Below are 12,036 nucleotides of genomic sequence, written 5' to 3' on the forward strand. Positions count from 1 at the left end.
GGTACTCAGCATGTGTTCAGCATTTCTCTTAAGCCCAATGTTGAGAACTTTGGCTGTGACAGTGCCATCTATTTTTTCACGATTTTGTTCACAAACTGTCATCAGATTAGGCCAGTTCTTGATACAGTGCTCAAAACAGTCCACTACTGAGTTCTATCGCACGTCTTGTGGGAGAGTTAGCTTGGTTCCTCCCACTTTTTTCAGAGCAGCTGCTGCAAAGTGGTTGTTACGGAAGTATTTTGCAATTTCAACAACATTAGCCTTTATTTCTGGACCACTGAAGTCTTAGGCTAGGAGGTGCATCAAATGAGCACTGCAACTGTATGTTATTAGCTTGGGGACTCTCTTCACTCTCTTGTAAATAATTTCTTCTCATCTTGGATACGTTTGCAGCATTGTCTGTGACCAAGCTGCGTACTAGACATTTGAATTTTTTTTCAGTTTGTTATAGCTTTTACTGCTACTTCTTGTAAGTATTCTGCTGTGTGTGCATTTCCTGATGTATCAATTGTTTCTGTAAGGAAGACATTCCCTTCTTCTGTTGTCACACAAGCACATACAACGGGATCATTGTGGACATTGCTCCACCCATCAAGGCTCAAGTTAACAATTTTACCTTCTAGACCTTTTGCACACTGCTCAGTTTCTTTTTCATACACTTTATCCAGCAGTTTGCCTGCAACGTCTGCTCTGTTGGGTGGACTGTATCCTGGTCTTAATGACTGAACCATGTTAATGAAGTGTGGGTTCTCAATCATACAGAAAGGAGAGTTTGTTGCATAAACAAACCAGGCAATTTTTTCATCAATTACCTCTTTTTGTAATCTGCTAGTTCTTGTCACAAACTTATGTATGGTTGTTTCTGGATGATGGAGATTTTTTTTCTTTTTGCTACAGGTGATATACTGTGGCTATGTGACATACATGATGTGACTGAAACACTATCATTGGCAGATAACTCTGAAACTATAGAAAATGATGGTGAGCTTGAAGGTGGATAGTCTTCAGAATCCTGGATGTTGAGGATGGATTCTCCTAAACAAAATAATCAATGCAGTTATTTAATTATTATTACCATACTGCTCATTTAGTATTACTCATTGCATTCACTGACACTCTGTACTACTTTAAAGGTAAAATTGTAAAAGGAAGATCTGCCTATTTCAGCTATTTATTTTTTATCACAACTGCATCTAAAATGATAGTACCATAGAGTAACAACTATATTTTTTGCTCAAACATGAGAATTCAAGAATAGTCCAGAAGGAAGACAGGCAGTCCTTACGAAAGAAGTATGAAATAAAAAAGTTTACCATCCTGAAGATCCTGCATGTTCAGACATGTTCCTTTCATCATCTTCAACGCAGCTTCCTCCTGAGAAGGAACACTTCAGTTGTTTCATTTGGGCAACCACGCCTTGCATTTCTTTGTTGCACTGTTCGCATTTTGCACGCATGCCTGTCTTACCCACAGGTAGAGGAACTTCATTAAAATATTCCCAAACTAGGGCCTGGTCTACACTAGGCTTTTATGTCGACTTTAGCGCCGTTATATCGAATTAACCCTGCACCCGTCCACACCAGGAAGCCATTTAGTTCGACATAAAGCTCTCTTTAAATCGATTTCTGTAATCCTCCCCAACGAGAGGATTAGCGCTAAATTCGACATGGCCATATCGAATTAGGCTAGGTGTGGATGGAAATCGACGGTAATAGCTCCGGGAGCTATCCCACAGTGCACCACTCTGTTGACGCTCTGGACAGCAGTCCGAGCTCGGATGCTCTGACCAGCCACACCCCCGGGAAAATTTGAATTCATTTTCATTTTCCTGTCTGGGCAGTTTGAATCTCAGTTCCTCTTTGGACATCGAGGGGAGCTCAGCAGCAGTGGCAACTATGCAGAGCTCTCCAGCAGAGATGGCCGTGCAATCTAATAGAAAGAGGGCCCCAGCATGGACTGATCGGGAAGTCTTGGATCTCATCGCAGTGTGGGGCGATGAGTCCGTGCTTTCAGAGCTGCGCTCCAAAAGAAGGAATGCTAAGATCTACGAGAAGATCTCCAAAGCCATGGCAGAGAGAGGCTACAGCCGGGATGCAACGCAGTGCCGCGTGAAAATCAAGGAGCTGAGACAAGGCTACCAAAAAACAAAAGAGGCTAACGGACGCTCCGGATCCCAGCCCCACACATCCCGTTTCTACGAGGCACTGCATTCCATCCTGGGAGCGGCCGCCACCACTACCCCACCCCTGACCGTGGACTCCGAGGATGGGATCATGTCCGCGGCCGGTTCCTCGTCGGACATGACAGCGGACGGGGAAGATGAAGAAGGAGATGAGGAGGACGAGGCAGTCGACAGCGCTGGCACCGCTGATTTCCCCGACAGCCAGGAGCTCTTCATCACCCTTACCGAGATCCCGTACCAACCGTCCCCATCCCTTACCCCGGACACAGAATCAGGGGAAGGATCAAGCAGTAAGTGCTGTAAACATGTAAACATTTATTTAAAACAGAACGGTAATATTTATACTATTAACAATGTACATTTATAAAAGTTCTGTAAACTAGTAAAAAAATAATCAGGTACAAAACAGGAATATTTACAAAGGTAACAAATGGGTTTTCATGATTTCTCTGGCTTGGGCTCTTCTCAATTTAGTCCCAAGTGTTTTAAAAAATTTTCACAATGTCCGTTACTGCATGATTCCCAGGCCCAAGACGCTCCACTCCATAGTCCCAGTGCACCTACGCGAAAATCCGGTCAATGTGGCCGGGGATCGACGAGAAATCCTCGTAGGAGAACTCCTCGTAGGTCTCGTGGAGGTAGAGCTCAAGCCTGTTGATCAGGTTCCGGGGTAGGGCGATCTTAGTGGGCCCTCCGTGGTAGCAGACATGCCCCCTCCACGCCACAATCAAGTACTCCGGGATCATGGCCCGACATAGCATGGCGGCATACGGCCCCGGTTTCTGCATGCTTTCCCGCAGCATGCGTTCTCTCTGGGTGTCCGGGATCCTCAGGAGGGTGATGTCGCTCATGACGCCCTGCTTTGAATTAGGGAGGGGAATGTTAGTATTGGGACTGCTTTACAGCCACGCGGTGGAGGGAGAGGGGCAGCATACAGGGATCTTTCCCTGGGACAGCCGCGAGGGGGTGGGACAGGGGCAGAGTTGATGCTGTCCTGATTGCTGGCAGCAGAGACTGGCATTGCTTTCAATGTGAAAGGAGGCCAGTGCTACTGCTGGAGTTTTAAGCAGCCACAAGTCTGCGGCTTACCATTATTGCCCGCTCCAGAAGTTCAGGTCTCCAGCCACAGTTCTCTGAACAGTCCAAGACCTCCGCAAGTCCACAGGCACTGAAGGCGACGGCCGAAAATTCGACCTTGTCCTGAGTGCGCATGTGAGAGGTGCAGTGCATGGTCTTGTTCACAGAGAAAGACTAGGTTCTTTGTATACAATTTCATTTATCTGTCTCAGGAATTCACTCCCTTTTCACAATTCACACAGACACATCTGCGACTGTCTCCCAACCCAGCCTCTCAGCACACTCCCAGAGGCTAGCGCAGATTAGGCGGAGGAAGAAGAAGACGCGTGAAGACATGTTCTCAGAACTAATGGACTGCTCCCGAGCCCAGGCAGCCCAGCAGACACAGTGGAGGGAGAACTTGTCACAAATGCACCGAGCAGTCATGGAACGGGAGGAGAGGTGGCGTCAGGAGGACCAACAGGCTACTGAAAAGCTGCTTGGACTAATGAGGGAGCAAACGGACACGCTCCGGCGCCTTGTGGATGTTCTGCAAGACCGGAGGCAGGAGGACAGAGCCCCGCTGCAGTCTATCTGTAACCGCCCTCACCCGCCACCAAGTCCCACACCACCCTCACCCAAACTCCAAAGAAGGAGGGGCGGCAAGGGCCGTTAAAACTTTCAGTCAACCCCTGCAGACTGCTCTAGCACTAGAAGGCTGACATTCCCCAAAATTTCATAAGTCCTTTCCCACCCACCTCACAGAAGCCCCCGTCCAAGTTTCACACCCCACGTTTCATGTCTGGTTCGCAATAAAATGTTTGTTTCTCTCCATTACTGTTTCAGTCAGGTTCTTTTGAGGGAGAGTCTGTCTGGAGGGGGGCAAGGGGCTTGGTAATTGGGCAGGACAGTGACCTTTAGCAGGGTACAGAGGCGGTGTCAGGTCCAGCATCAGGACACATACACAGTGCAGTCACTGGTTACCCTGGTCAGTCTGGGAGGTGTTTTTCATGTTCTCCATTGAAATAACCAGTCCACCAGTGCGGAGCCTGTCATTCCGGGAGTTTAGAAGCATCATTTGCATCAGAACACTGAACCCGCCCCCCGCCACAGTCTGCGTCCCCGGTTTAAAATATTCCCGCGAAAACAGCAATACAGACAACGCTGTTCATTAACAAAATCGAAATGATTTTATTTTTTGGGAAGGGGAAGGGGGTGAAGGGGGTATGTAACTGGAGAGGATAGTCAAAATGAACTGGGTAAAGAAACGGGGGCAGGTTCAGCTTCTCTGTCCACAAACTGAAAACTCACTGGTTGCCCTGCTCACTCAGGAACCTAGCTTTCAAAGCCTCCCGGATGCACAGGGCGTCCCGCTGGGATCTTCTAATGGCCCGGCTGTCTGGCTGGACGTAATCAGCAGCCAGGCTATTTGCCTCTAGCTCCCACCCCGCCATAAAGGTCTCCCCCTTGCTCTCACATAGATTGTGGAGCACACAGCAAGCTGCAATAACGATGGGGATATTGGTTTCACTGAGATCACAGCGAGTGAGTAAGCTTCTCCATCTCCCTTTGAGACGGCCAAAAGCACACTCCACCACCATTCTGCACTTGCTGAGACGGTAGTTGAACAGTTCTTTTTCTGTGTCCAGGGCGCCAGTATAGGGCTTCATGAGCCAGGGCATTAGCGGGTAGGCTGGGTCCCCGAGGATGACTGTAGGCATCTCCACATCCCCAAGAGTTATTTTGTGGTCTGGGAAGTAAATACCTTCCTGCAGCCGTCTAAACAGACCAGAGTTCCTGAACACACGAGCGTCATGAACCTTGCCCGGCCATCCGACGTAGATGTTTGTAAACCGTCCCCGATGGTCCACCAGTGCTTGCAGCACCATTGAAAAGTAGCCCTTTCTATTGATGTACTGGCTGGCCTGGTGGTCCGGTCCCAGGATAGGGATGTGAGTCCCATCGATAGCCCCTCCGCAGTTTGGGAATCCCATCGCGGCAAAGCCATCTATGATGACCTGCGCGTTTCCCAGGGTCACTACCTTTGGGAGCAGTACCTTCACGATTGCCTTGGCTACTTGCATGACAACAACCCCCACGGTAGATTTGCCCACACCAAAGTGGTTCGCGACTGACCGGTAGCTGTCCGGCGTTGCAAGCTTCCAGAGGGCTATGGCCACTCGCTTCTGGACAGTGAGGGCTGCTCGCATGCGGGTGTCCTTGCGCTTCAGGGCAGGGGACAGCAACTCACAAAGTTCGAGGAAAGTCCCCTTCCGCATGCGAAAGTTTCGCAGCCACTGGGATTCATCCCAGACCTGAAGCACTATACGGTCCCACCAGTCCGTGCTTGTTTCCCGGGCCCAGAATCGCCGTTCAACAAAATCCACATGCCCCATTGCCACCGTGATGTCCTGGGCGCTGGGGCTCGTGGTTTCTGACAGCTCTGTGCCACTCTCCGACTTCAGGCTCTCACGGCGGTGCCGTAGCCTCCTCGCCCGATTTCTCTGCATCTGCCTCAGGGAAAGGTGTATGATAAGCTGCGAGGTGTTGAGAACGGCCACAAGTGCAGCGATGGTCGCAGCGTGATCCATGATCGCAGTGCTGTGGCGTCCGCGCTGTCACTGACCAGAAAAGTGCGCGAACTGATTTCCCGCCGGCGCTTTCATGGAGGGAGGGAGGGCGTTAGTGACGGACGGATGACGACAAATTTTTTTTACCCAGAAGGCATTGGCGGCTCGACCCAGAATTCCGATGGGCAGCGGGGACTGCGGGAACTGTGGGATAGCTGCCCACAGTGCACCGCTTCCAATATCGACGCTCGCCCCCTTAGTGTGGACTCACAAAGTCGAATTACTGTCCTTAGTGTGTCCTTAGTGTGGACACACACGTTCGACTTTGCAATATCGATTCCACATATTCGATTTAAGTAAAATCGAATTACCCTCGTAGTGTAGACATACCCTAGGTCTCTCTTATGGCCTGCTGCCATTATAGGTTTTCCCTTCTAGTGAGAGAATGGTATGATAAATCTGAAATCAGTGAAGGCTACGCTCAGAAAGACCACAAGACTTCTGGAATATGCTGCTCAAACAGTTTCACTTTTGTTTCTACTGCCTGTCCCTCCCTTCTCACATTTATTCTTCTTCTTGTCCAGATCTATTCTGCCCCCAACAATCTTCTATTCATTGAACTTTTTAAAACTGCACTTTTAGAGAGGTAAGGGATTGACTGTGTACACAAATTTGCAGAGGGACAATGGGGTTAAGGTCTCTTTATTTCTCACCTCTCTATATTATTTATTTATTTAAAAACATTTTTGCTGTTAACAAGCATGTTCTCTCTGGAGACACAAATCCACAGTTTGAGAACTGCCAAATTAAGATCTCTGATGGGATCTTCTAGACTAAGCACTGAGTCCCATTGAGTAGATAGAAAGATTAACCTAAATAATCTATACAGAAGCCCCTGGAACCTCATAAGATTGGGTCCCTAATCCATGAACTATTGGAACTCATTTACAAAACTTTTCTTAAACATTACATGACTAGATTGTCTCATACTATAGAATTAGAATTTATAATCCCTACTCCATGATGAGATATCTTTGATCTATAATGTATCTTAATTAAAACTATCTTTAGATAGTTCCCCCCCCCCCAAAAGCATTTTATCAAAAAAATCTGATTTAAATAATAAAAAAAAAATCCAATTTTTTTTTTATTAAATCATTGACTTTTATCCACCCTGGTTTATGAGATGTCTGTAACACAGCATAAAAAGTCCTTGATTAGTAGAGAGAAAAGTGACAGCATGATCCATTCTGGCTACCCAGAGTCCCAGCCAAGTACTTAAATTACCATAGCCCCTTGTCATGCTCATGGCCCTGTTGTGCTAGGCAGTGTACAGACACCTATAAAGAAACAGCTCTGATGTGAAGAGCTCATTGTTCATGAAGAATGATTTATGAATGGTGATGGGCGAGGAATATAGTCTAATTAATAAATATTTATTATAAGCGGAGCTGGTTAAGGTTGCCCAGCACTTCCCATTATTAGGCCTCATTTTTAATGACTTGTAATGGCCAAATTTGAACAGCTTGGGGTGAAATTTTCTATGCTGGTGTCTGCTTCAAGATGAATGTTTGGGGGGGGGGGATTTTTTTAAATTGTTGAACACTTTCCATAAGATTCTTTTGCATTTTTTGAGAAGTTTTAACGCCTCCATTGTTTGCAGCGGGGCTTTGAAATCATCAGGGAGAAAGCCCTCGGCTAGAGATGTGTCTTTTCTTTGTCCCATAAAATTCTGCTTGGGTTTGGCTACAAGATTAAACTACTAAAATTGCTATTTTCCTAATGTGGCTTGTGTTCCTTAGGGAAGTTTTGGGAATATGCCCAAATAATAACTGAACATGAACCTTCTTCTCTAAGGCCAGGCTCATGCTACTGTTACACTCCACCCCTTACCACCACATTCTGCACTCGGAACACCGGGGAGCATCTATAGTGGGGAGAGAGGAGGGAAGCCTCTCCTCCAAACCACACTGCTCTTGGGACCTAGCATCCCTAATTCCAGGGCACTACATGGGGCAGAAGCCCCTCACCTTCCAGGGGAATGGGGAAGGAGAAGAAAAAGAACCAACCGTACATCTGGAGCCATCCATAGTGCCAGCGCCTTGTTCTCCTCCCTCCCTTGGATAGTGACCTTCTCTTGCTGCCAGCTAATGTACTTTGCTTAAGTGTTAGAAGTCTGAACCTTCAGCACTGCAGCACAAGATTCAGAACTTGCTGATGTTGCATATTGGGTGGATATGTACAGTTACACTTAATAGAATTTATTTTTATCTTTTTAAAAAACCAAGGAAATTACATACAAAATAACATAGTTTTGTTAATAAGGTTGCAAATTCAAGCACCGGAAAGTTAGGAAATGTCTGAATTAATGTTGTCTGTGCGACCTTAATCCAGCCCTCTTGTATGTATGCATTATGCTGCACACTTTAATTACATGACTGCATACTGTTTTTTCCCACAGGACCTGTTCCTCATTCAATATACAGGATAGATGCACAAGAGGGCAAAATTAAGGCTGCAGTGGCAACAGTAAATCAGGCGCTTCCTAATTTTAGAGTGCTTGACTTTGCAACCTAAATAATGTTCTTTAACATAGTTTATTTTGTATGTATAAAATATAAAGTACTAGCTTCATCATTTTAAAAGGAGGTGATAGAATAGTTCAGCTCAGAATCTTCAGTTTTTAAAAGTCGTGCACTTCTGTCCAGTCAGCTTAGCATCACTTAAATATGTTTTTAAGACATTCACGTAGGTTAGGCTCAAACTTTGTAATAGGCTAAATACTGAAAAAGCCAATAAGTGTGTGCTTTGGTGTCTAAGGTTAGACACCGATAAGTAGTAGACCTAACCAGTTAGTGTGTTCTTGTGTTTCATTTAAAGAATGTCAAGCTTTCTGTTTTGGATAATATGTATGCCTTCAATGTTTGAGGAATGAACATGCTTGTGAAGTGAATCACATAATATGTGTTTTGTTCTTTATTTCATTAGTCAGAAAGTTCACAAAGGGATAATTTTATTTCCAGGGTTTTTATCTCCAAGGAAACAGAGTGGCATTTCTCGGGTGGGGAAAATCATTGCACTTTTTACAGATCTAGAGTAAGACACGTGCCAGTGTTTTTAATCAAAGAACACAAACTAAATTTACCATTGAAGAATTATTTTGGTGCATAACGTAACAAACTTGATTTTTTTAAAGAAGTATTTACTAATTTTGAATGCATCAAGTTGACATGTAAAATAAGTTAATAAAGAGATTGTTCATCTGAAAGTTCTGGAGTTTTGTTTTAGCCAGTTGTAACTTTCAGTAATTTGTTCATGTAGCTATTGGAGTTAATTTTGTGTTTGCTCTTTTGAAGCTCATGTGGAAAATGAAGAACAGTACACTCAAGCATTGGAGAAATTTGGAGGCAACTGTGTCTGTAGGGATGATCCAGATTTGGGAACAGCGTTTTTAAAATTTTCTGTGTTTACAAAGGAGTTGACTGCTCTCTTCAAAAATTTGGTAAGAAATGGTCTAGAATAAAACATTGTTGTGATTGGAACTATGCTAGGAAGAATTATACGTATAGATGGTTCAGGTATATTTAGTTCCCAAATAAAACCACAATTGTTCCTGTTGAAGAAAATTCAGTGTTTTGGAGACCAGTATTTCTGACCTCCCTGAGAATGTCTGTAATCTTTGACTTGAACCAGTATGTCACATCTTCACCTTTGCCTCCTTCAAATCCATAATTGAAACATGCTTCTTTGAAGCCTATGAATCTTAGTGCTTTCCTCAAGGAAGTGGACATAATCCCTATTATTAAACAACAGCAAAGAAAGCTATGAAAACTGTTAAACTAACAAAATATGACTTATGTTCCACTGCTTCTTCACTCTGTTTTTACCTTCCTTTTACATATTGCCTTTGCATTATGTAATTGGATTGTAAGCTTTTGGAGAACAGATGGTTTTCTTACTTGCATGTAAAAAGCCTACCCCATTTTTGACACTGCAGATTATAAATAATATATAGGGTTCAATTCTGCAAATGCTGAGCACATCAAGTGTTACTGAAGTCAATAGGAGTTGCGGGCACTCTGTGCCTTGCAAGATCAGGGCCATATTGTATGTGTTCTACATGCACAGAGCGAACATGGGAATATAAAAACTTAAATTGCAAGAGGCAGATTCTTTGCCCACTCTGCTTGCTTTGTGTTACTCAGAGGACACAATCAGGGAATGAAAGCTGGCTGCATTCCCCTAGGATGGGTGAGTCCCAAGCCCTCATAGAGCCAGCTAGAGCTAACTTTTATGCTACCTTCCTCGAGGGACAGGAAGGAGGAATGGCCAGTGTGTGATGTGCTTCAGCTGTGCTCAGTTGGCAGTGGTCTTCTGGGGACTGTTGCCAGCTCATGTTATTTAGAGGCGCCTCCAGGCCATAACTGGCTCTCTGATGCTGTCCCCTCCCTGCCTCACTGAGCATGATCTTGGTGAGACAGGGAATGAAGCCCTGAATGTATTAGCACTGAAATATATTTCACATTGAATTTGGATATCTCCAGATGTGGGGTATGACGTTCTGAGATTAAGGACCAGTTTTGCCACCCTTACTCAAGTTGAGTTAGTCCCTTAGCATATAAATACTCGCTGAAATTAGTAGACCTACTCAGTTTGAGTAAGGGTGGCAGAACTGGCCATTTAAATGAGTACACTTATGCTGCCTACAGAAACACACTGTACTATATCTCATTTTAACATAGTATGGTGAGTAAACTGTTTCTCCAACTGAGTATAGTAATCTATAACATGGGTTTCAGTTATTTTATCTGTATTAAGCAATGAATGTTTTCACAAGCAATGTTGACTGAAAAAGTAGTGTCAGCTTTTATGTTCTTATTAAAATAGCAGTGGGGAAGCTGAAACTGTTAATGTGTGTTTTTAAAGATTATTTTTAATTCAAGCCAAATAAATGTGGACATTTTACCAAAAAAAGTAACTACTGTTATTAGTAAGAGAATTAATTACCACAATTACAGAATAGTGTGGGTTATGTGTAATAATAATAAGAAGAATAGTGTAGCTTTTATATACCACTTTTCATCCAACGGTTTGAGTCTCCTTTACAAAGGAAGTATCTGTACGCTGTGTGTGACCTGATCAGACTATTTTAAGGTCATTATGAGACTTGCTTGTAGGAGAGTAGTTTCATAATCAGATTAATTTTCCTCTAAGCAAAACGAAAAGCAGCGTTTCTAAAACTTATTGCTCTGTTCTGGCTTCTCACTGTCAGCAGTCTATTTTTCTTGCTTCAATTTATATAGATCAGAAATGCACGTCTTTCATTCTTCTCATTTTATGGTTCTAATTTTCCCTACTGGCTGAGTGCCACATATTTTCTCACATACAGAAACTTTGTGGCTCCTCCTCTTGTCTCATTATCATTGTTATCTTATATCAGGGGAGACTCAACGAATTCCAGCAGGTAGGCCCTCTGTCCCCTCTACCTCTACTGCAGGTTAGTGAGGAATATGTCCCAATGGACAGCTCCTTTCTTTCTCCAGATGTGCTCCACCCTTCTGAGGTTTTAAAGTTGTTTGCTTCCTGCTGATTGCAAAATGAGAACTGAAGAAGGACAGACACCCATTGTTATCTGAGTTTCAGATGCCAGCAGGGAAAGTTTAAACTCTCCCCCCAAAACACTGTTAAATGTCCAAGCATGAAAAAACACACAAACTCTAAGGTTTTTTGAAAATCACTTATTTATAAACATGAACTTCTTGGAAGTATTTCTTTAATTTTTCCAGCCAGAAATTCATACCACTTGAATAAATTGTTCTCCCTTCTGGAAGTATCCTACTTTGAAAATCATCTCCAAATTGCTTGGATACAAGTCTTTTTCTAAGTGGAGATTACAAGGGACTGTCTCGAAGGAGTGCTGTAGTATTCTGAAGAGACTTTGGATTCTTCTTTATTATTATTTAATTATTGATATCTGTTTTATTTATACAATACAACATCATAGCTGTGCATAATGCACATTTCATGTTTCTTTATACTGTTGTAAACTATACTGACCTGAATGTTTTACACACCTGGAATGTCAGATTGAAGTCCTTTCAGTACCTCCTTCCCCCATCCATGCTTCCTCTTTCCCCTCAGAAAAATACCCTTTTAGTCTGTCTACTCACTCACTGAATTATGTACAGTACAAAGAGATTTTTGAAGCATTCTGCATCAAAAACGAAT

At 43.9% G+C, this 12,036-nt stretch overlaps 1 protein-coding gene across 2 annotated transcripts in view; it reads left to right on the top strand.

Annotated features, from left to right (window-relative positions):
- Positions 1-12,036, top strand: part of ASAP2 (ArfGAP with SH3 domain, ankyrin repeat and PH domain 2) — a 173,997-nt gene that overhangs the window by 35,753 nt on the left and 126,208 nt on the right. For both annotated transcript variants that reach the window (XM_026655319.2, XM_026655323.2), the window contains exon 3: positions 9,165-9,310. In XM_026655319.2, coding sequence (XP_026511104.1) covers positions 9,165-9,310 — 146 coding nt within the window. The remainder of the gene's footprint in view (positions 1-9,164; positions 9,311-12,036) is intronic.

This window comes from Terrapene carolina, unplaced genomic scaffold (assembly GCF_002925995.2).
Source record: "Terrapene carolina triunguis isolate 2854851 unplaced genomic scaffold, T_m_triunguis-2.0 Scaffold42, whole genome shotgun sequence".
Classification (NCBI taxonomy): Eukaryota; Metazoa; Chordata; order Testudines; family Emydidae; genus Terrapene; species Terrapene triunguis.